At 36.1% G+C, this 25323-nt stretch overlaps 1 protein-coding gene and 1 long non-coding RNA gene across 6 annotated transcripts in view; one reads left to right on the top strand and one right to left on the bottom strand.

Annotated features, from left to right (window-relative positions):
- DCC (DCC netrin 1 receptor) overlaps positions 1-23410 on the top strand; it is a 1187310-nt gene extending 1163900 nt beyond the window's left edge. For all 3 annotated transcript variants that reach the window (XM_036230053.1, XM_036230054.1, XM_036230055.1), the window contains 2 exons: positions 19642-19784; positions 23299-23410. In XM_036230053.1, coding sequence (XP_036085946.1) covers positions 19642-19784; positions 23299-23388 — 233 coding nt within the window. In that variant the 3' untranslated portion in view covers positions 23389-23410. The remainder of the gene's footprint in view (positions 1-19641; positions 19785-23298) is intronic.
- Positions 7459-19647, bottom strand: LOC118610047. 3 transcript variants are annotated; one of them, XR_004953732.1, is made up of 3 exons: positions 12943-19647; positions 11957-12858; positions 7459-11658 (listed from the first exon to the last, which is right to left on the bottom strand). It is a non-coding gene; the product is annotated as an uncharacterized LOC118610047 (long non-coding RNA). The 3 variants fall into 3 exon arrangements; XR_004953731.1 differs by having other exon boundaries at positions 11957-12172; positions 12601-19647; XR_004953730.1 differs by having other exon boundaries at positions 11957-19647.
- Positions 23411-25323: the final 1913 nt, after the last annotated feature.

A 25323-nucleotide genomic window follows, 5' to 3' on the forward strand; every position in this document is an offset into this window, starting at 1 on the left:
AAATTGTGGCATGTGCTTCAATTTGTCTGAGGACAGAGGACAAGGAGTGGGTGGAGGTGGCTGACAGTGGACAGAAAAGGCATTTGATTTATATTTTATGGCTGGTTGGGAAATCATATGTTCCTGCTATAACCTGATTTTTTTGACAGGCCTCATTTCAGTAAATATGCTATCACACAAAACCGCCAATACAATAAATTCTATAATACATTAATACAATTGCTTTTTCTGAGCCACTTGTAGGCCATCGTTGGGGGCGTCCATCAAGGAAACCACATGAGTTTCCTTTATGCTGAAATCAGTCATCGGAAGAGGTCATGCGAGATCAGACATTCTTTAGCAGGTGAAACAAGAGGTCACTTTTCAGGCCAGACAGATCAAATAAATCATTGGCACAGCTAAATAGGAGAGACGTGGTGATTTGACATTACTGGAGCCGATACCAACAATCAATTCTAGAGTGGCAAATTAGACTACTGCCTGTTAAATTTCATCTTCTATGTAAGCTCATCTGTATATTGCTGTATGTTGGTTTTCTTTTTGTTTTTCGTAGCTCCTTGAAATTGTCCTGTCCTCATTCCTAAATGATATATTTTTTCTAGACAGAATTGGATTCTCTTGGGTCTAGTCATCCTAAAGCATCCTTTGATAAAAAGTAATTAAGTCAAATATACCTTATAGATTATCAATATTTGTGACTCTGGTACCTACCTAGTATTTATTTTAAGATAATATAATTTTATTTTTTTTATTTTTTAAATTTAATATAATGACACTGGTTAATGAAATCCAATGTTTCAAGCATACAATCCAACAGTAATTATACACACACACACACACACATACACACACACACACTAACACACTACTGCCCATAGTTAGATTTCTTTCTGTCTCCACACATTTGATCCTTTTATCCCACCTACTTCTCCCCTCCCCTCCACCCTGTGGTAACCACTAGTCTATTGTCCATGTCCACGAGTCTCTGTTGTTCATTGCTTTTAGATTTCTATCCTACATATAAGTGATATTATGTGGTTTTCAACTTTTTCTGTCCGGCTTATTTCGCTTAGTGTGATTATCTCAAGATCCATCCGTGTTGTCGCAAATGGCAGCATTTCATCTCCTCTTATAGCTGAGTAGTATTCCATTGTATATATGTACCACAGCTTCTTGATCCAGTCATCCTTTGTAGGACACTTAGGTTGCTTCCTTGTCCTGGTCACCGTGAATAATGCTGCTATGAACATCAGGGTGTATATATCTTTTGGGATATGTGTTTTCACGTCTTAGGGGTAGATACCCAGTAGAGGGATTACTGGATGATATGCTACCTAGTATTTTAATAAATTATTATATCCTCTGACATAGTGTTCAGTGTATAAATGAGGAAGCGCTCTGCTAATTATGTCAACAAAAAGGAAACAATTTCTAGAGGATTCTTTATAAGGAAGCCATGTGACCGTTGCCTCATTTATAGATGACAAAGTTGAGACCTGAGAAGTTTAAGCAGCTTGCCCAAGGCCAACAGTTGAGCAAATGGCCAAGTCTAAAGAATTCAAAGAAATATAACATTGAATAGAAGTAAAAAGAATTTTTTTAAGATTTTTTGAACAGTTATTCTTGGATTTACTTCTGTTTTCTCTATAAGAGGTCTTCTTGGATAATCCTAATTAAATATTTTGCAGTAGGGATTGTTTTATGGCAGATAGGTTGATTTAGTTTAGTATTTGAGTAAATGTTTTACTCCTTTATGTAGGTTGGATGGAGTAAATACATTATAGCAAGAGTAGTGATTAACCAAAATGTCTAGAATAGCTCCTGTCTTAGACTCACCTGACCAACCTGCCAATAGCCCTTAACAGGAAAGCAAGAGCCAAGGAGCTGACACTTGCTGCTTTCAGCACTATGCACCTCAGATAGCCAGGGCTTTGGCATCCAATAGTAAAAATAAAGATGAGCAGAAGGAAGTGTAAAATGAAGATAAGAGTTAAGGCATCTGAGAATACTGTCAGATTGTGCTTTAGAGAATGTGAAAGCCAATAAGAGTGAAAATTAATGGCTGGCATTTTTTACAATTGCCAAAAAGCTTTTGAGAAGAGGGAGTGAATGACCACAACTGAGTTAAAATTTGAGTCCTTGAGATAAAACTTTTGCCTAATTAAAAAAATAAAAGAAAATATTGCACCCGAAATCGTTGGATTATATATATAATTAAGGTTAATTGTCAACTTAGCATAAAAGTAAACTTGGAGGTTAAAATTTTGAGTTGCCATCTAGATGATCATAATTTTTACAAAAATTTCTGTTTTCACAACTTTGAATCCTAGCAGACTACATAATTTAAAACATATCATTTAAGAAGAATGGCCTTGGATTATACTGAGGAGTGGGTGGCCTTGTGAATGACAGAGAATGGTGAAAGAGTGAACAATAAGTTGTTTTTATAGCAGAAAACATTTCTTTCCTATTTTCTAAGAACCTGATAGGTCACATGCTTAACTATTGCTGTATAAATTTTGTTATTTATGAACTATCTTAAAAATCAAAGTTACTTTTTTAAAAACCAGCTTAGGTGAAATTAGTAAGGTTAATGCTTTAATTTGGTCAACTTTTATAGTTTATTTAGGTCATTTCCAAGTGAATTCATGCCTACCTGAGAAGTAACTATAATCACTAGTATCGATGCAGAGATAGATAGAGCGATGATTGAATAACTTGGAACTGTTCCAGAATCATGTGTCATTATTTTGGGGACCTTTTTACAAACCTTACACATAATGGACACTCAATAAATATTTGTTGAATTGATCGGAATAGAATAATAAAGGTAAAAGCCAAAACTTGAATTCAGGTCTTCAGTTTCAAGTTTAGTGATGATTATAGGCAAAGCAAGTCAACTTGAAAGCCAGCAAAAGGATTACATATTGATGATAAAGGCAGATAAGATTAAATTATTTCCAAATTCACCACAATTTGACCATAAAATGCTAAGTGTTCGAAACTATGAATAACACCTTGTGCTAAAGCTGAATTAAATTGCATAGAGTGGGAAAACAATATGAAACTACCACCCCTGGAAATTCGATTTAATAATTTAACTTTATGAAAATAAGTGGACATGCAGTGACATTCATAGTACAATGGAGAAGAATGACATTTGCTTTGTTCATAAAAAGGAGTGTGGCTCAGGGAAGGAGAGTCCTGCAGACTGTCTCTTCTTTTTGTCACTGTGGCATTGACTTTACTCCCCTGAATTCCACTTATTCTCATCTGTGAAATTAGTCTTTCCTCTTTAAGCAGCATAAAACACATGAAATTCTAACAATCTTAACTATTGCAGAAATAGGGTGGATATATTCTCTGTACTTTCTCTTTACTTTATGAAATAGTATGAGTAAGAGGAAGATTTTCATTTTAATAAACATTCTAAGCAATTGACAGAGTTCTCTCTAGTTTATCAGTTACTGTGAGGTTCCAATTGCTTTCTCTGGGATCAGGGAGACATTTTGAAACAAACACCCTAAGGGTTCACCTACACCCGTGTTAATGGACTATTGAAAATGTGTTATGAAAAATCTTAACACACTGAAAACAAACAAACTCTGTGATATTAATATAAAGTAAAAATTTAGCCATGAATAAATTATTTCTAAAGATATGACCTGTAATATCTAAAAAGTTGCACATTTAAAGCTCCCACTTCTTCTGAATGTTTATAATTTTTATCTTCCTGGCAAAGACTTAATTAAGAATTCAAGTGCCATGTTAAACATCTTGTGTGTTTCACAGTGTTGACTTTCATCGTAGGCTCGCAGGATTGATGTTCTTATTGCCAGAATGTATTTACCAGAATGTTGAGGCTCTCAGAAGAGAATGCCTTTATCTTTTGTGGTAAAAGGGACTTCAACGAGCTTTTTTTTATTTTTATTTTTTATTTTTTGGTGAATTACAATGACAAGTAAGCCCAATTGATTTCAAAATGAGAGACATATTATGACATAATTGCCCGTAGAGGCTTATAGGAATAACGGAACTTGCAGTGACTGCTCTTTTCACATCTACTCCAAATCGTCCTCTTAAATGTTGTTCACATTTCCCATTATCTTACCCAATTGCTTGCATTTTCCACTTCTATGGTCACCTGAGTCATGATTTTTAATGGACTCTTCATATGTTAAACTACAAGAATGTGTTAGTGTAGTATACCTTCTAAGTATGAGATTGATTTAAAATCATAGTGATTTGTTTGTTTATTTGCTTTTTGGCTACTCTCTGGAGTGGTACTTTGGTTAATTAATAAGAACAGGCTGTCTGTGCACACAGATCTAAGCTGATGCCTGCCGTGGTTCATAACTAAATGCAGGATGGTATTACCACGTGACAAGAAAAGTTCACCAATCTTCTGGATCTCCTCCCTGGCAGGAGCAAAGTGTGACTAGAAAAGTACTCACTGGAGAAAAACCACTAGGACCCAGCTCCCTGCTCGTTGGCTGGATTAGCTTTGAGAAAATCATTTAACTTCTTTGTGCTTCAGTTTTCCACAAGTATAAATAGGAAAAGTAAAATATAGTCCAGAAAGGGCGTGTTTCATTTTCTTTAAGGAATCAAAGCCTGTAAACATGAATTATGCTAATTAAAAATGTTAGCACTGAATTCAGGAGCTTCTGATTTGATGCAATCTGGAAGCCACATTGCCTTATAAATTTGGCCCAGTGAAGTCTCCAATGCCTTAAATTAAGAAGCAGGGAGATAATGTGGAAGTGGGTTTAAGAGCACATTTTAACATTTCGATGGCTAGTGAAACCAGATGTAACTCTCAAATGTTATATTTCACAAGTATATACACCAGAAAAGGGGCAGCCAATGAAATGGGCCCTCACACAGAAGACAATGGTGAGCAGAGAAGTGCAGGACAACTGCTCAGAGCTGTCTGAATATTGTTTACTGGGTCTCCAGCAAGTCACAGCCTCTTCCAATTGAACAGGCCTTTCCGAAATGATAAATTCACCTAACAGCCAGGAACCTATCTCCCACCCACCCCTTTAAATTGTCGAACTGCTTTAAATAGTGTTTCCCCTCCAACTTCTTAATCAGTGTTGCCAACAGTTGTTACATATGTTTGTTTCATCATCAATGCGGATGTATGTCCACTAGGTACACAGATTAGGTGGTGACATGCCTGACTTCCTCTAGCTCGTAAACACTGCATCTCCTGAATTGCTTCTCACCACAAAGCAATTTACTGTGACTAAAGCCTATGGAATTTCCTAGATCTCACTTTAACTTCTTGCTTAACTATTCTCTGCACCAACCCTCTGCAAAGAGAATAGCAAGGCAGAGAAGAGTATGATGTGAGGAGCAGGAAGTGAGCTGTTAAAAGTAGGTAAAAGGCTCTTTTTTATTGAATACATGTAAAATATAACTGACACCTTTGTCTTCTCATTTACAAATAACGCGTCATGTTTTATTAATACCGTTATAGTATGATTCATTTCCAAATGTGATTTGAGATGTAAATGTTTAATTCTAAACTTTCCGTGGACATGACTATCTAAAGCAGGGCTTCTCAAATTTTAAACACCTAGGAATCACCTGCAGATCTTATTAAAATGCAGGTCCTGACTTGGTGAATCTGGAGAAGAGCCTGAGATTCCGCGTACCTAAGATTATTCCAGGCGATGTCAATGCTGCCCCCTCTGTAGATCATACTTTGAGTAGTGAGGTTCTAGAACAGATCATGTATTTTTCACCTGGGGTTCACGGGAGAGCTTGTGGGTAACTCGTAACTTTGGTAATTCATTTGAAATTAAATTCACATTTTTCTGTGTGTCTTATGGGTGTGTGCATTTTCCTAGTGAGTAGGTTCATAGCTTTCATTAGAATTTCAAATTGTTCATTATCTGTAACAAGTTAAGGCTTACTTAACCTGCCATTTTGTCATTACCTTGCATTTAGGATCAGGTAGGGAATGTAAACACCAAAGTCTGGTTTTGTTTTACTTTGATTTTTGTCTGTTTCTTCGTTTGTTTTTTAAGACCAATTTCGAAAAATCTTTTGCAGAGATAACCTTCCAGGTTAAGAGCTAAGGCCAAAAGCTAAACACTTTTGCCCTACTCAAAATAAATTCTGTAAAGTTAAGTTATTAATCTTCTGTAGAAACACCTGGGGCCTTTGTGTACATGTTTTAATGCCTGATGAAGAAATTGGTTAGATTAGTATTTTTATATATGTCTTAAAAGATGTCCCACTTCTGAAACTATCTCTTATTTTTATTGCCTAAATGAAGACTGATAGATAAAATCCACAACTCTCAATGATAATTTTTCTTCAGAAGATGTGCTCCTGTGGGATACTGAGATGTGCTGTCATTTGAAAGGGGTCACCATACCGTGTCCTTTGCACTTGATATTTCCCCCAAACTATGACTCGTCATTCAATGAAAATTTGAGACCCAGTGGCACACCAGTATGACTAGCATATAAAATCTATAAAACATATATTTTGAAATTTTTCTGTTGTTAGTGAGGATAAATTAACATATAAATAATGATGATAAAAATCACAGAGAATAGGAGGTAATTAAAAGAAATGTTTATGTAGCGAAGACATTGTATTATATAATATACTAAAAGATATCATCATAAATCATTTACTGGGTATAAAATAATTCTAAGGAATAGATATGTGTTTGAGGAGGCTTGGTTGTGGTAAAGAGGGAGTGGGAAAAATGAGTTTTTAGAGAAAAAGGACCCATTTCTTCAATAAATGAGCAATTAAAATCTTCTTTCCCCTCACCCTCATCCTTCCGTGTCTTTACCTACACACACTGTTTCTTTTACATTAAAAATCCTCCTTCCCCATCAGATCTTCTGAATTTAAATGGAAACAGGTACCATACAGGAACCTACCCATACACGAGTATTTTAACTTGAGAAACTCCAGATCACAGAGAGGAATAATGAAAAAAACCGTACCTGAGTAAAGCACTTAAAATTAATTTTTCTTGGGCTCTTGATGTTTTTAATGTTTGAGAATTTTCTACACAGAAGCCTCATACTTACCCTCTCTCCCTGAATTCCTCGGTTAAACAGATAGTGCAGAATCCAGTTACTGAAAGTGACCTAGAGCCCCCTCTGCTGGTCGGAGGCCAAACTCACTGCTTGGGCACCATCCCTCTGCCCTCCAACTTCACTGCACTGCTGTCTCCCAGATGTCACACAATCAGAACCTTCTCTAATTCTTCCTGGGTCAAAGCTCAGATTTTATTTACTTATTCTTTATGTAGTATGATATTAATTAAATATTTCACACTTACATGCCTTATCTTCCCAAACCAACATTGCTGTCATGACAGACACCAATTTTCAGTATTCTTTAATATATAAGCAATGAAGCCTAATAAGTGCTAATATGGGCCTCGTAGCTACTCAAGGAAAAACGAACTGACTCTAACCATGATGATAACATTTGCAAACTTTATTACTCATAATCACCATTAGCAAGTACTCAGCCCTAAGTTTACGATCTCAGTGAATCTTCACAAAAACACTAAGAGAAAAGTATTATTTCTCCCTATTTACATATGAGGAAACTTGGGATCAGAGCTAAAATAATTCATTCAGTGTCACATTATATTGAAATGACAGGGCAAGGATTTGAACCCTTGACTTTCCAAAACCAAAGCCTAGTTTTCTGAACAACTGTGTTATAATACATATACATAAAGGATACCAACAATTTATGAATAGTATGTCACAAATATTAAACATTCAACCTGTATTTTGGCATCTTCATTAACATGTAAATATCTACATTGTAATTATTTTTCCAAAAGTATTCTAATGTTCTTCTATGGAATTTATAACCATGACACAATACTCCAGTTTATGCATTCACAAGAGGAAAAGAAAAAAATTGACTTCATTTCTGTGTTCTGTATATATTATTTACATTTCCATTAGCTTTTATTTTGTCACACTTTTTTGGCTTCCTTTCCAATATGTATTGATTACATTTTTTTCATACTTGAGTTGGCCCAACACATCCAACTGGAGAAAGTTTTATTTCTCAGTGGAAGACTAGAATAAATATCTATATAGCTATCTCAAATCCAAGGATAATATAGACTTATTTCTAACCTCAGTACAATATAGCCTACAGCCTATTTTTCAGAACTAGCTTCCAATAATTTTATAGATATGAAATATTCAGAACCCTTATGCTACAGAATATGTTGAATATTTAAGAGTTTATGAAACATTGCATAGAAACATATTTTTATCAAAAATAATTTCCCTTATGCCAGCTTGAAGAGATCTTTTTTCTTAGTCCTTCAAGACAAGGATTATTCAGATTTTTTTATTGATATTTAGTTTTACTGAAAATGATGAAGAATAAAATCTCAGTTAACTAGTCTCTTTGGGGAATGGACTGTTCCCAGGAAATTGCATTTCTGGACAGCTCAAAGTAAGATATAAATCATTTTATAATACACACATGTTTATCAGTTGCCAATTCTATGTTAGTTATAAACTAAGGACTGAGGAAAATGCTATTTTGCACATACCTTTTCTTTAAATCCCACACTATCTCTATAAAGTAGGCCATGCCAATTTATAGTGGATGAACCCAGAGCATTAAAGAATTGAATAACATCTCCAAGGTCACAGTTATTAAAGGGTAGGGACAGGATATAAGTCTAGTTCTGCATGACCGTAATATTTATTCTCTTCCTCAAATGCTGGAGAATCACAAAAGTATACCAGAGTAAGTAAAGACCCAGAGATGAGAAAGTACAGGATGTTTTCAAAGTCTGCAGTTAAAGCAGCCTTTCTAGGGAGGATTATTCGTAGAGCAATTGTGAGATATAAGCTAGAAAAAAGGCAGAGTATGATGAGTGAAAACAGAGCGGTGTTTTAAGAAGACCAAATGGTAAACCAAGATTGAGGTAGAAAGTTGTGATGCAAATTGATGGCAGTGCAGATAGATGGAAGAGACAGCTGCTAGAGTTATCTTCCATAAGAAGAAACAGGTTACTGAGTGAATAATTGGATATGAAGAATGAAGGAGAAGGTGAGGTCCAAGGTAAGGTGGCTCTGTTGTTTTAATCCTGGCTTTGGTAACGTGGTTATAAACAAGCAGCAAGAAGGAAGTGACCTGAGAAATGGGAGAATAGAAGACCGAGTGAAGAATGCTGGGCATAAAGGGGTAGTGAGTCAGCTGAGTAGAAATATGTAGTGGATATGGGAAAGCATTACGAGTTAGAGGGAGGTCACAACTGAAGTGTAGACTGGGTAATCATTCTCAAAGAGTTAAGAGTTTTAGCATATAGTAGACAGAATTAGATGACAACTCCCAGGGAAAGAATTTGAAGGAAAAACAGAAATTTGAAAACTGAAATTTAAGGACAATCTACATTTTATGATGGAGTAAAGAGCAGGTACTAGAGATAGAAGTACAATGATAGTGTAGTGTTACAGAAGCCCAGAAGGGAGAGCATTTCAAAGAAAAGGCAGTTTAAAATATAATAGTTCCTCGATTGCCATCGATTTTTTCCTTCTCGGATTTTATTATAAAATCATCAAATGCTCATAAAAATTGCACAGTGAACTCCTATATACTGACTACCTAGATTCTGTAATTAACATCTTGTCATAGTTCTTTGCTACATACGTTTCATCTTTGTCACATACTTTTCATCTGTATTCATCTAAATGTCTGATGCATTTCAAAGAAAATTGTGGACGTTAGAGCACTTTACCTCTGACACTTCAGCAAGTATATAAAGGTGCTATTGTCTTTGGAGCATACAATTGATTTTGTTTTATAATTTCAAGGGGAAAAATAAAAACTATAATAATTTTATAAAATCACTTGTAAGTAGTATTCTAATTTCAGAGATATTGCTATGACTCTTAGAACCGAGGAAGCATAATGACTTAACAAATCCCGTAGAGAAGTTTACAGGGCAGATACTCATTAGGCTGAAAAATTATGAGAGTATTAATGACCTTTACATCTGACATTTGTAGAGATTGGTGAGGGCAAAAGCCAGGCGGCTGAGAGAGCCATGATGAATAAATAAATAGGTGAAGGGCAAGTATAGACCGCCCCTAGAAGTACGGCAGCAAAATACAGAAAAGAAGTTGGTCAATGGTAAAAATGGTAATCTCGCTTAGGTGGTTTTCTTCAGCGTTCTTTGTGGTGGAGTGGCAAAGGTGTTTAACTCTTATAGTTACACACATTTTTTAAATATATGACTATACGTCATTGAGTTAAGTTTGAGTTTTTAAAGTGTTCTTCTGCCTTGAAAATACTGTTCATGTTTTTGCTTTGGTCAGTCTGTAGGATATACATGTAAAATTAGAAGAGATTGGGTTACTTTGGTAGTGTACTAACCTCAGAATGTAAACTAACAGTTATATTTCTGGTTATAGTGATTATATGTGTGTATGTGTACGTGTGTGCATATGTGTGTGTGTGTGTGTGTGTGATTTGATAACTTCTATTAAAGATGAAACCAGATAAAAAAATAAATTATTTCAGGATATGAAGAAATCTGATTCTGAATAATAGAGGCTTTACTATAAAAACAGAATCCTCTGTGGTAGTCAGATTGTCTTTATGAAGGAAAATATTTCCAATATTTACAAAGTAAATTGATTTTTTAAAGTGAAAATTATTATATTTATGCAGCATGTGAAATATTTACCAGAAATGTAATCTATTGCATACGAATATGGCTGAATTTAGGTCATGATGACATTCTACGCAGAGTACATAAGTACAAAAGTCGTGCAAGGCATGTCTGGATTTCTGTATTGTTTCTGCATTTTCCTGATGTTTCATGGAATAATATGGAAACTTTGCACAGTGTCCTTTGTTCCTTTAAGAGCTGAGAGTGTAGTTGGTTTTTCTGAAGTTCGATCACTAGTATATCATTTAAAAAATGAGATAATAAAGGAAGGATTTTAAATCCTATTTTCTATGAACAACAAAATTGACAGTTTTCTCCCTAGGAACACAGAACATCTAAATTTCAGTAACTATAAATAAAGTACTCATTCCTGTTGCTTCTTGTTACAAATAAGGTAGAGAAAGTTAGAAAGAAAATTAAAAAATAGATTTTGGAACAAGATACAAATGCCTCTTTTATAACAAACTATCTAAAAAATGATCTGGTATATCCATGAAATTGAGAGGCCCCATGTCTTTGACATTATATGCAAAAGAGCACAGGAAGTCCAAGGAGACCTCTTAAAGTGAGTAATGTAGAATCATATTTTTACTTTGAATTTTGGGAGCATGCCAGTAAGCAATACAGATGTTTAGAGTTTGTAGTTTTGTCTTTGGTTTGTTTTGGTGTTTTCTTAATATGTGATCTAGGAACCCCAGAGAAGCATCCAGGAAAAAGGAGAATTACAGAACTGTCCTGATGAATTCATTTCTCATGATCATTGATGATTTTCCTAAAACTTTTCTTATTATGTGAGGTTTCTAAGTCAGGAAGGAGAGACAGGCAGATTCAGAGTGCAGAGTCTCTGTAGGCTCATCTGCTTGTTGTGGCTTTTATCTGCCTCAGTCTTGTTTCCGGGAACAAATTTCACAAAGCATTATGTCAGTTCCATCTGTATGAATTAGTTGCTGACATAGGTCCTAAAGACAAAAAGACACATTAGACAATGTTTTTGTCCTGGAAAGCTTCATATCCATCTTTTGCTTAGTCATTGTTTTCCCACATAAACCTCATGGATGACTATCAATTCTAGTACCTTTGAAATCCTCCTGTAAGACTCTCCTTTGCCCATTATAAAATGCAAAATAAACACCTCCCTTACATACAGGGTTTACATGGATTCAGAGCTATCTAAGACAATATTTAACTCATTTCTAACACAGTGAGTCACTTCCTCCCCTCCAGTATTTTGAAAACTTCACTATTTTCTTTACTTACTGTTGAGTAGTTTCTGATGTGCCCAGTAAATCCAAGACTTAGATTCCAATTTTCAAAGGTATGAAGGTACAACAAACCACAAGTAGGTGGAACTAAGATAAGTCATGTCATTATAATTGGGACCACTAGATCTTGGTATTATCTTAGGGGAGGAATTAAATTAGTTATTGGATTATTATTTAATTGTTCAAGCCAGTAAGGTGGATGCCTTGTAGCCTATAGAAAAAAAAAAAGATGGAAAAAATGTCAGCATCAGATGTGAAAAGTGTCCCAGGAAGCAAAAGCATCTCCCCTACCAAGGTTCAATGGTGACAGAGACTCATTTGTAGAAAAGCGCCCTTATATAGCCCTTTCTATCACTTATCTTTAAAAATGCAAACAAACCCAAGAAGGAAAAGTTGAAGAGCTATTTATAGTTTGTCGCAGGTTAAATTATTGGATCATTTTCTATCATGGAGGTGGGGAAGACGTAGAACTCTTCATAGCTCATGTGGGGTGTGTGCAAAAAGAAAGCTATGTGGACTGTGTGGGGGGAAAGTATCTCAAAAGAAGGAATACAAGAAGAGAAAAGGCATTTGAAGACAATTTTCACCCTTTGCGTTATTCAAACAAAGTCAAATTCTAAGACCATGTACTATACTTACTATTCTTTTTCAGGGCATCAGAAGTTTCTACTTCTGTGAGGTGTTGACTTTTATATTTACATTGGTTCACCACTTCGATAGGAACAAGTCTATCCAGAATCAAGATAGAAAAGTGAGCAGGGATATGTTGATTTATTCTTTTTTCTGCCTCTCTTCCATCTCACACTGCCACTGTCATCTCTCCTTTTCCTTCACTCTCTCCTTCCCTTTCCAGCACTAAGAATGTCTTCTCCACTTCACTCTGCTTTCCATAAGTGCCTGTGTTGTAGATTTTATTTTGGTTTTGTTTTCATCTAAGAAAGACATATACTTTAACAATAATAGTATTCAAACCCCACTTACCAGCTGAGTGACTTTGAGCAAGTCCTTTATCTTCTTTGAACTTTGACTTTCTACTTCCAAGAAAATAAGATATGTTTTAAAATTCTTGTTTTGAAGAACATGCAAGACAACATAGGCAAAGGTGTTATGGTTGTTTGTTTACTGTGGGAGAGGGAAAGGGTGCCTAAGTCTTAACCTTTCTCCTCTGGGTTCCAATTCATGGAAATAATAGGGAAAAAGTACCAATAACCATACGGGAATCAAGGAACCCAGAGAATCATGGCCTTCTGGAAGAAATGGATATGAGTAGCTGGGAGGCCTCTTCCTTCCTCCCTGGTGACAGGACTATTGGGCTCACCACCTGTGAGCTAGAACAGATAGTAGAGAGCTACCTGCCCTGCTGGAGTCTGGCCTTGCCTTATTTGCTTAACATCTGCAGCCTTCAGAAAGTTTAAGGCCAGAGAGTTTAGGGCCTTCTATGTTACTGCAGCAGGCAAGTTTAAGAACTTGAGTAGTGACCTTTCTATGTTAATTCTATCTTCCTACCTTCATGGAGAGGTGACCCAGTGAAAGTCACCTTACTGTAACTCAGAGTAGTCCTCCCTTACACCTCACCTGGGGAAGAGTAGAAAGAGGAGAGAGATGGACAGACCTCATTAACATATCTTCAATGCTTCTTTTATCTTTGGAGAGAAACAGGTAAGTCAGAAGAACACAAAGCTTCTGTTCCCAGAAATGGCATTTAAATATGCTTATTTTAAAGTATAATACATATAGTAGACTAAATGCCTTAAAATTGAGGCCAAAACTTATGTTTGAAATTCTATCACTTATGAAGAATGCTTGAAGCTATTGTATCTAGATAAATACAACTGCTCTCTTTTGTCCATTACGTGACAAGATAGAGAGTACCACCCAAAGTTTTCCCTATACACATCTATACATAGTCTTATTTCTTCCAGAACCTCAAAAGCATTTTGCATGTGAGAAGTATATACAACTACGTGCATGACACTTCCACATTTTCACAGACAACCTGAGCACAGAGTAGTTGCTAAATAATAAAAACATGTGAGAATAATATTATAGTTCACATGGAAACTAGACCAAGAAAGGCTGTTTCATTTGTCAGCTGTCACAGAGTGAATCAGAGGGAAGGTGAAGAGGAGAACCCACGTCTCTTCAAAGCTACCCATTTTAACTTTATTCTTAAGGGTGAAAGAATAAAAAATGAGATAGGAAATTTTTTAAAAAGTAATTTATATCGACATTTATTTTTTTAAAAGTAATTCATATCGAAATCAAAATCATGCTACACACTAGCCTTCGGTTTGACCAGGTGTGACTGTTCCCTCCGTTCCTGCTGCAGCATCTAACATCTCTCACTAAGAATCATTTGAGTCAGGAGAAGAGCGCTCTGCAGGGAGATGCTAGCGGGAGTCTGCACCTGGCAGCCATATCTTATGTACCTAATGAGCAAACGGAGTGTTTAATAACTGTACTGAGAAAATAAAGCTTAAAACAGTAAATTCCTGCTGAGGCTGCTTATCTACACCTGATGCACACTGCCGGCCATCTCGCAACTCCAGCATCATTTGTATTGTCTCTGCTTAGTGGGTCCTGCTGAGAAGAGTAGCATTAAAACCAAAGCGATGCTCACTTAATTAGTTGTATATCAGTGTAAACCCATTTATTTAGCATATCAACATCATGTGTTTCACCTACAGGTCACCCAAAACACTTCTTCATCATGCACCCTGGGTAGGGAGACATCTATAGTGGTTTCAGATTGAGCATTTGTAAATTTAAATCTTTCAATTAATCATGGATCATTTAAACTCAGAGCAATTTAATACTGCTTATTTCTAGTTGAACTGTCTGTTGTTAGTTTGAAATTTAAAAAGCAAAACAACCATAGTCATCGTTAGGGTTATTCATTAATAATTTTAAGAGAAAATGATTTTCTAGAAAAAAACTTCTTTCTAGAAAACACCAGTGTAAAATCAAATTATTGTAACTTATGAGTTAAAGATTTACTTGCTGGAGATTTCTTAGGATTCATTTTTACAAATGGATTAACTCATGCTTCCTGAATCTTAAGGAGAACAACAACAAAAAATAAAATACAAATGTGAAGTTCAGTATAGTTAGAATAGCTATATTCTCCTTCCTTGTATAATTTTTGTAGCTAATAGCTTAAAAATAAATTGTTTAACCTTTATAGATATAAAAAATCAAGACTAAAAGAAATTAGGTTATTGGACCAAAGTCACAAAATTAAACAAGCCTAGCCACTCCTAAGTCCCAGGCTAGGACTCTGTCTCAATATTTAGATATATTGTCATCCTGTCCTTGGAATTCATTGTGCAGATTATATATATTTTATTATCAAGAGGGTCAGAAGGAAATAATACAGGAAATCCAAAACCTTTTGTCAGGAAGGTCAACTTGGTGTTTAGGATTGTAACCCCTCATCTCTCATTTGCTTACCTTCTTCTCTGAAAGTGACATGGGTTTTCTTGATCACATTCTAGAGATAAGTTTTCATATTTAGAAGTGATCACAGAGGATCTTGACTGCCAGGCTAAGATTATATCAAATTAGAAGCTGGGGGCCATGGAAAGGATTCTTTTAATTTTTGTCTTTCCTTTTCTTTTGCTTTCATATATTACTGTCTGATAAAGCTAGTAGACATTTCATTTAAATTATTCATGTTTAGATTAATTATCAACGTAATTGCCACTCTTCAAAGAAGTCAATGTGAAGTCTTCTTTGTAGGCTACTCCCTAGGTCTACAAAAAGAGGAAAAACTGTCCAAAATTCTGTCACTTCTTGACATTGAAGAACAGGAGTTTAATACCTTGAAGAAATTGTTTTTTTGTTTTTTTTCTTTTTTTAATTAGTACTGTTTCCATTTGTTCTTTGGGAAGGTAAGATCATGGTGCTCTTCCAGTGTGTCGAAACACCACCAGGCATGGTAAAGGGTACCATACCTTAAAGCAGCCCATCCATGGAGAAAAAGCATGCAAAGAAGGGGGTCAGGGCTCCAAGAACAAAGTGGCTTTTAAGTTGACTTCCAAGGGCAATGTAGAGAAGTCCATATTGCATCAGAGAAAGTTTGGCAAAGCCCCACATGCAACTGAAATCCAGGAAGATTAAATAAGGAGGAAAGGGCTCAGTGTTCATGGTCTCCCAACAGTATTAATTCATCAGCAGGTGAGAGGCAGTAAGATTGCTTCCAGCATCCTTGGAATGGATGGACCAAGCTCCTAGCCATCACTAATCCAAATGCAAGGTTATTATTCTGCTTTCTCAGTTGAACAGAATCTATGCCATGAAATTGGTTATTTTATATAAAGATGTTTGTTTGGTTTCGGTGGCATAGAAAATCCATTCAGGACTTAGGCTTTTGGGAAGGTCACTGGTAAGGTCTCAGGCATGAGGTAAAGAATTAAAAAGGCATGTCTTATAGACCAGTGGAAGAATAGGAATGCAGGCAAGAGAATCAGGACAGGAGCCAGTAACACATGGTGAACTACAAGTACACAAAGGAAGGGAAACGCATAGCCTGGTGAGCTTGTAAGGACCCAGGCTTCACCCATGTCCAAGCTTAGAATGTCTGAATTTCAGAGTAGAAAATGCTGGATCTACCCAGATACTAACAGCGTAGTGGTGGAGTTAGTGCACACCCAAGAGCTGACCCAGCTTGTCATCTTTCAAACACAGGATGTTTTCATGAGAATCTGTGTTTTAAAATATCTGTTCCCCTTTTCTAAAGGGAAATTTTGAGACCAAAGCTGTCTTATTGGCTGTTGATAAATCTCTCTGGGAAATTTCCCTGACAGTCTTTTCTTTAACTTCCCATTCAGAAAAAGGAAAGAAAAACATTTAAGGCCATATAGCACAGTACTGGACAAACCTTGCCAATACTGAACTCTATAAGACTGTTTACATTCTTCTTCTGTACTGAAATTTTATTAAAATAATTCTCCCTTGATCTCTTGATATCCAGGGACCTCAATATTCTCTCCAACAGAATAAAGGAAGGTCACTAGATGAACTCCAAGAGCCCTTGAGGTTCCAATATTCTAAGTTTCTTTGAATCTGTGAATATTACTTGAGAAAAGGCAGTCACTTGAGGTTTAAATATTTTGTGTGGTCTTTGAGCCAAAACAATGTCTGCAATTTCTTTTGTAAAATGCACGGTGTCTCATATGTTGTTCAACACTCAGTAGGTTCTACATGTATAATTGTTGCCTGGACGCTAGAGACAATCATTATAATGATCTTCCTAATGGGTTTGAGTTGTAGTGCTCTGTAGGCATACCTGCATCATTTTGTAATAATAACCATGTTTTAGACAAGTATAATACACTCTGGATCTACCCAAGTGTTTAGGATCCTGGGAAGAAAATATATCATTAGAATATGTTTTTATAGTGAGAACTGTAATTTAATTTCTCTACGTGCAAAACTCCAAGAAAAAGTACTCAAATAAATATTAGGGGATTATATAGAAGTCTCTCATAAATTCTAAAAGAATCTTTATTTTTATATCTTTCCTAATGTAAAACAGGCACAGGCTTGCTTGATTTTCCTACATGAAAAGCTATACCCATGCCCTTTAATTTTTCTTATGTCATTATCTTTGCAGATATCTATATTAAAGTGAATTGATTTGCAATATATGTTAGACACACATTGCATATGTTTAGTTAAGGGTTAAATTAAAATTATTTTTGGAAATAGTTTATTTTAAAGAGTTAAAAATAAATGTAATAAGTAGATTTTGTCATCAAGAAAAACCGTCCCAATTGTGGCAAAAATATATAGAGAAATGTAAAAGATATATACCAGAAGTGTTGTTAAATGCAACTGCTTTATTAAACATAGGGAAGGAAGAAGAAGTAGCTCATGGAATGTTCTAGGAGGAACAGCTTTCCATGGCAATTAAGCTAAACTCAAAACATTGTGAACATTCTAGAATGGAATGTAAACATAATTCAGAAAATGCAGCTCAAAGTAGGAACTCAGTAGATGCATTCACAGGCTTCACAAGTGCTCTGTGAAAATTCCTCTTTAAACTTTGTGCTTCCACTTAACTAATCATCTGCAGTATTAATGTGAATTACACATGTTGGAGCATCTGGAAGGCCACTGTATTGCATCGCTCTGCCAGGGTTTTTAGTGCCTGCCTTTGTACTGGGGTTTACGACTAAGTTGGCTCCAGGAACACCGCATTTATAGCCAGAGGCTAAAAGATAAAAGGATAGATGTAGGCTTGATATACAAATGGTTTGTTCACATCCCTTGAAGACCAGCTGGCATTTCATTCTCTGAAGAATGAAGGTTTGCCTATTGTTCAACCAGAGAAAATTGGTAGTGAAAACTGAGCATATATGACAACTGCAAAATGACTTGTAACATTGGCAGTCGGTACCAAATTTACATGGCTATTTTGTTTTAGCCCAACAGTCTATTCATCACATTAAATTGTTAATGATAATTTAAATTGTATTGTTCGTATAAGACTTAGAGGTCACCCTCTAGAGATAAATCATGCCAACTGCAGACTTTTGGTCCTTGAAGGTTAAGGAAAGCGTGAAACGATATAAATATGAAGGAATTACATGCTAGGCAATGGAATGAAAAAAAGGTGCTTTTGTTAGGATTTATCATTTATTTTGCTTAGCATATAGAAAATTGCCAGCCTACTAGATTATTTGCATTCATTCCCAATAAGCAAATGCCCCCTAGTTCTCTGATTGTAGAATATTTTTTTAAAATTTTAGTAACTAGAATTATGTTTTCCAAAGTATGGTCAATACAACTTTTTTCCCCAAAAATACATAGTATGCCATTGGGATAATTGGAATTCAAATATCCTCAGTGACAATAGAAAAGAACTAAGGCAAACTTCTTTCTGTGGTTCAGTTCAATACCTTCTATGCTGAGGTCTTGCTAAGAATGACAAAAGTCCTCAGGTATGTGAGGAATGCTAGCTGATTCCATAAGACTTTGTCAATTTTTTTATTTTAGGCTATAGGGACAAAGTTATATTACTGCTCAAAGCTAAGCAGGATTTATAAGGCAAATTTCAGACTCAAAAAGAAAAGGTAGCCATTGTTTATAGCAGACAGAAATGTCATTTAGTAGAAAACCAGCAGTTCTTAAAATGATTTGCATGAACATTAGTAGACTGTATTTTATTGAAAGAAACTATACTGACCAGGACAGAATAATATCTTTTTTTTCCAAAAGAGAATTAGTAATGAGATCCTATCAAGTTAGCTATGGAAGATTTTTTTTTTTTTTTAATATCTAATACTCATTTGTAGACTAGTGCAAACATTTCTTTTAACTGCGCAAATATTCCTTGGTGCTGTTAAAAACTTTAGGGCTTATGTAGGTGGGTTGGTACAGGGCTTTCGACCCAAAGCTGAGATTGGTACCAAAAGAGCTCACATGGCACTTCACAGAGTGTGATGAGCAGTCCGCAGCTCCCAGGCAACCTTTCAAGAGACCCCTAATCAGAATTTGTCTTCCACTTAGTAGAAATAAAATGAGCCCGTTCATTGTGTCGGAATTCATCCCTAAACTATAGAATGAACGAAAACCTAAAATCAATGTCAACCCTCAGATTTGGCTTATTACATGCTTGAGATTGATCCCCAGATTGTTTTAGGCATTACTTTCATTCCTCTGTGTTTTCTATTTCAGGGCCTACTCTTCCTAAGACTCATGTTAAAACAGCCTCTCTTGGGTTGGCTGGAAAGGCAAGATCCCCTTTGCTTCCTGTGTCTGTGCCAACAGCCCCTGAAGTATCCGAGGAGAGCCACAAACCAACAGAGGATCCAGCCAATGTAAGGCCGTCTTTGAAATTCATGCTGTGCCACATGAAGCAGTGACTAAGTACAGTGCAACTCAGTCTAAACCAACCAGGGCTCTCCATTAACCACAAGCCATTGTTGCTCTTATTGTCATTTGTTCTGTTTTCTTACATTCGAATCTAAAAAAAATAAAAAACTTAAGGGATAAAATTATATGAAGGATTTAGTTAAACTTAAAAATTATTGGCACGTAATGTCAATCTTAGAAATACAAGCAGATAGCTATTGAATGTGTGACTTTGCATATATACATGTATATGTATATATGTGTATGCGGTTATATATTTATATATATAGTATATATATGTGTGTGTATATATATAGTGTGTTGGGTATAACATATATATACAGGTTTCAAATATCATTTCATTGAGCTGTTTTGTTATAACATTGATGAGATGCCGTAGGACCGGACCTTAACCTTGTTGGTATCAATTAGCCTATGGTAAAATTGGTTTCATTATACATCATTTCAGTATACGTGTAATGATAATGTGACTGAGGACTTGTATTGTGTGTGTGTGTGTGTGTGTGTGTGTGGGTGTACAGTAAGCTATAGAACCTATTAATGACATTAAGTAGGGGTTTTGTGTGTATGTTTGTGTGTGTGTTCACACCTGTGTGTGCACATTTCCTTTCCATGGGATGAAATACTTTGGCATACCTAGAATTAAAACTATATAGTTATTCCTTAAAATAAAAAATAATATAGTAACAAAAAACTATACTCTCAGAAATTTTCTGACAGTATCATAAACATCACTTTTAAAATCATAAATAGTGCAGAAACATGGGCTTCAGAAGAAAATACAAAATGAAGAAATGAAGGAAAGAATTTAAGGGAAAAAAGAAAAACCAACATATTTAGAAAATAAAAAGAAGTATATTTATTTAATGAGAGAAATAAGGGTAGAAGCTAAAATATGATCAAATTAGAAAAGTTCAGAATGAAAATCAATGAAGGAAAAAATCAATTTTAAGAGGACAACCAATTTTTCCAAAAATATACTATGGAAGAGATTTTATTAAAAAGGTGCCTAAAGCCAGCAATTCTGAAAATCTAGAGTGCTTCTGAATAGAATTCAAAAGAAAATATTTGAAAGAAGTCTAAGGAACTAACTAACATATCAGATACCTTGAAACATAGGGGACTGGAAGGGAGAAAAGAAGATGAAAAAAAAAAAACAGATAAGAATCATCTCATTTGTACAGTAATTTTTTTCTCTATTTTATTGTTTTCAATAGAATGTTTGAACTACATGGAAACCATGAGTGAATGGTTTGTGTTATGGGTGTTTGACAGAAGTACGTTATATTATTAACATGTTTTTCGTATATTTTTAAAAGATTCAAGTTTATAAGACTTTAATGTAATACTTTGTCAGGCTATATTTATTTACCGCAATATTGTAGTCTCGGAATTATTGGCCATACCTCAAATCAGATCAAACTCCTGAATTTATATATCTTGTCCCATAAGGAATCATATCGGGTGGCCCATTTTCATATTTAAGGTTGACTCTAAGGGTGACAGCCAAAGGTATAATATGAAGATAGTAAGAGTACGCATTCAAGGAAATAGAGAAATGGCAAAAATAATCTATATCGGCACTAATCTATAGAAATATTATGTGAACCATGGGTGTAATTCAAAAATTTTAAGGAGTCACACTAAAAGATATAAAAATAAATAGGTAAGGTTAATTTTAATATCTTTCAAGTAACTCAATATTTCCAAAACATTGTCATTTTAACATGTAATTTATATTTTAAAAATTTTCAGTGAGACATTTCACATTTTTTGTACTAAGCGTTCAGAATATGATGTGTATTTTATAACACATCTCAATCCAGACTATCTACATTTCAGAAATCCAATAGCTACATGCGGCTAGCAGTTGGGCAATGAGATCTAGATAATTCATGAACAAGCATCCAGACATCTAAGACAGCATTTCAGAAGGAAGTTAGCAATTAATCACCTCACTTTAACCTCCTTTATCACATACAGACCAGTCTTTTGAACTAAATTGGCTACTTTTCAATCCCCATTAAGCTCTGAAGATGCATAGTAAATGTCCAACATGTTTAATACCGTGGCTTTGAGTTGCTTCTTTAGTGGTTAGAGTGGCTTTGTAGCTATCTTCTCATACAGTCTCCCCCAGTGTTTTCATGTATTTATTTGGCAGCATTCAATATACACTCTGACTATGGCACTAATGCTTCCTGGCCTACACAGAGGTAGAAATCATGACCCAGGCCTCAGCTCAGTTTACTAACTTAACCAAACAAATGACCTAACCAAGAATAATCAAGTATGGCAGGTCTGCATTAGTCAAAACAAAGGATATATTGAGAAAGGAAAACAAAAAAACTAAGTTATTCAGCAATTACTACTCACCAACACTGCCTTGCTGTATCGTCCCAGGTACCAGTGAGGGAAGCTTGCTATTCCCATGCCAAATAAGGAGACAGGCTTGAAAAAGCCAAGTATATAAAAGAACTGGAATTTGTATGAACACCATGGCCTTGTTTCCCCCAAACGACCATCAGAATTACCTGGGAAGCTTTAGAGAGAGAGAGAGACAGAGAGACAGAGACGGACAGAAAGAGGTTCCAATTCTTTGTAAACCTGATCAATCAAAATCCCTGAGACTAGGGACAAGGGGATCTGTGATAAATAATAATGACATGTTAGTTATTACATGGTTCTAGTAGCTCACAGCAAGTGAGAGTTATAGAGAACCATGGTCACTAAAATTTTGCAGGTCAATCTCTTCATTTAATCCACCAGTCAAATTTTGCCATACAACCATACAACCTTTACAACCATGCATAGAGCCAGCTCTGGTTTGAGGTGAGAATTTTGCATCTCCACACGAACTAGAGTCATAACCCTCATTCGTCAAGGCAAAGCCGATCGAGTCTCCCGGCACCAAAAAAAAAAAAAAAAAGGTGCCTAGGTTAGGTTCCAGAGAAAAGACACACCTGGTGATGTAAATTCTGTTCCTATCTTCAGAGGCGACCAATAGAAAGGAAAAGGGCCTAACATTTTGAATGTGTACTGTGTACAGGACACAGCGATAGGCATTAAACATGCCACAGGGTGCTCAGAATAGCTTATGAAATAGATATCATTTTATAGCTGAGAACTATGTATCCAGAGAGGTTCACTAACTTGTCTAAGACCACACAGCTAGTGATTGATAGAACTCGATTTGAAACAAGATTTGTTTTTTATTGACTCTTCAAGCTTTTCCCTCATCACAAGGATGAAGTTGGTGAAACAGTATGCGGTCATTCATCGCGCTTCTTTTGTTACCAGCACCCTCATTCAATGATTATTGTCTGAGACCTGCCCCTGGCTATGGGCCACTGTGTCATGCTTGAGAATACACAGTAAACCAACTGGGCGTGGCTCTGTCTTCGTAACAGGAGCGTGTCAGTATTCACCTGCGCTAACTCTTTGCTCTTGTTTTCTCTATAGGTGTATGAACAGGATGATTTGAGTGAACAAATGGCCAGTTTGGAAGGTCTAATGAAACAACTGAATGCCATCACTGGCTCGGCCTTTTAATGTGTATTGCCAAATCGATGAGGTGAATTTTCCGGGAAATTTGCAGCATACCAATTACCCATAAACAGCACACCTGTGTCCAAGAACTCTACCCAATGTACAGGCTAAACATCAGGACTGTCCTGTCCTGGAAGATTCTGAAGCAGCTCAGAAGGGAATAAGCATCCCTTCTTTCATAGGCATCAGGAATTTTAAAATGATGACTATGAGGTCCCTATACAAATGCAGACACGTCTCCACTGCGATGTTGAAGTTGAAGCTGCTAGAATAGTCCTGGGTCTTTACCACTGCAGCGATGACTCTGTCACAATGAACGCTTTTGTTTTCCTTCATTGAGGCCCATAATTTCCTTATGTGTACATCTAATCTTACAAACTGCAAGTGCATTATTTAAGCCTGTACCATGCCATGGCAAACCAGTGCGAGCTCACTATTTTGTTTTCAATTTCAAAATACAAAGCACCCATGGGAATTCTCTCACTACATAGCACCAAAAGGTTGGATGGCTTCTTGACAGCACAAAAAGTAAATAAGTAAACAAACAAAAGGCAGCAAACATGTATGTTTTGTAACTCACTCATTCATCTTGCCCAAGTGCTGGATATTGGCAAGTGGTTGTAAAATTCACCCATTTTTGCAAGTACATATTTGTAAATTCACCCTTGGTTAACATTTATGTCCGGAGAACTAGAACATAAAAATTTGCAACTACTGGCACCCTGCCAGCAGTAGTCCATTTCCTGAAAGAGGAAACAATATGCAGTCTTCTCAGACACATGGTAATTATGTGCTTAAGCTTGTAATAGGACACTTTTCAATTTGGGTGGCTTTTGTGCCATTCCACACTGTGATGACATTTCAAAGCTTCCCTAATGCCGTCTTCCTCAGGAGTCTGGTTGGAAAACTTCCCCACTCTCCTCATCCCTCCCCGAGTTCTCCTCGGTAGCCAACCTTGGGCAAGGTGGCCAGTTCCACACATAGCATGGCCTCCTGACCAATGTCCCTGTAACCCTCTGCAGAAATGGCAGATTCCCTGAGAACACGTCCTGAGGAAGGAAAGGAAAATGGAAGGCAGTTTCAAATAGTACCTTCTCAAGTGATGCCACTTCTCCAACAGGGTCCTCACTGACTTAGAGTGAGCAGTATTTGGTAAGTGGCAACTACCAGTCTCTGTCATCAAGAAAAACTTCTATCCCCTCACCCACCCCCACTCCCAGCCTGCCCATAGCCACACAGGAGCAGAGGGGAAGAAGCCACTTGAAACTTCCATCACATAACTCCAGTGGCTACTTTTCAAAACTGCACCTTCACTGGGAGCTAGAATTTTAAACTTTTATTGCCATGTTTATCTACAGCTTGGAACTAGGGGAAATTAAGAACCTTTTGAGTGCACCCTTTTAGTTTCTGAATTTTCAGCTGCATTTGGAATTATTCCCTGTTTATGCAGCTGAATCGCCAAAAGAGAGCTAGTTTGCATATTTATCAGTTAGGCGACTTGAAAACCCAATAAGAGGGTTTCGGCTGAATTATTCCTTTCAGCTCTGCCTTTGATTTCAAGCTTGAGTAGGTCATAATTTTAAAAGAGCATGGAAGGGATAGGATCTTTACAACCTAATAGCTCCTTTTATTAGGTGGGTAATTAAATATGAATCCCTGAATGAAATATTTTGAGCAAAATGGCACTGTAACAGAAGTAATAATTCAGATTATTTTTTTACAGTTTTATGTCGGGAAGGAAATCTGATGTCAAAGAGAGGGCTTGTTCAAATTGTTCATTAGAAACTCTGGTCCGTTTGTGAAATCTTCCTTCAACAAGAGTGCTTGTCAGTTTACTAAGATTCTCGAAGTCCTTCTCAAGAGCTATGTGACGTTATTCTTGGGGCAGAATACTCTTCTTTGACATCTGGGCACTTAGGTAGACAGCCCTCCACTGAC

Source organism: Rousettus aegyptiacus, unplaced genomic scaffold (assembly GCF_014176215.1).
Source record: "Rousettus aegyptiacus isolate mRouAeg1 unplaced genomic scaffold, mRouAeg1.p scaffold_m13_p_12, whole genome shotgun sequence".
Taxonomy (NCBI): domain Eukaryota; kingdom Metazoa; phylum Chordata; class Mammalia; order Chiroptera; family Pteropodidae; genus Rousettus; species Rousettus aegyptiacus.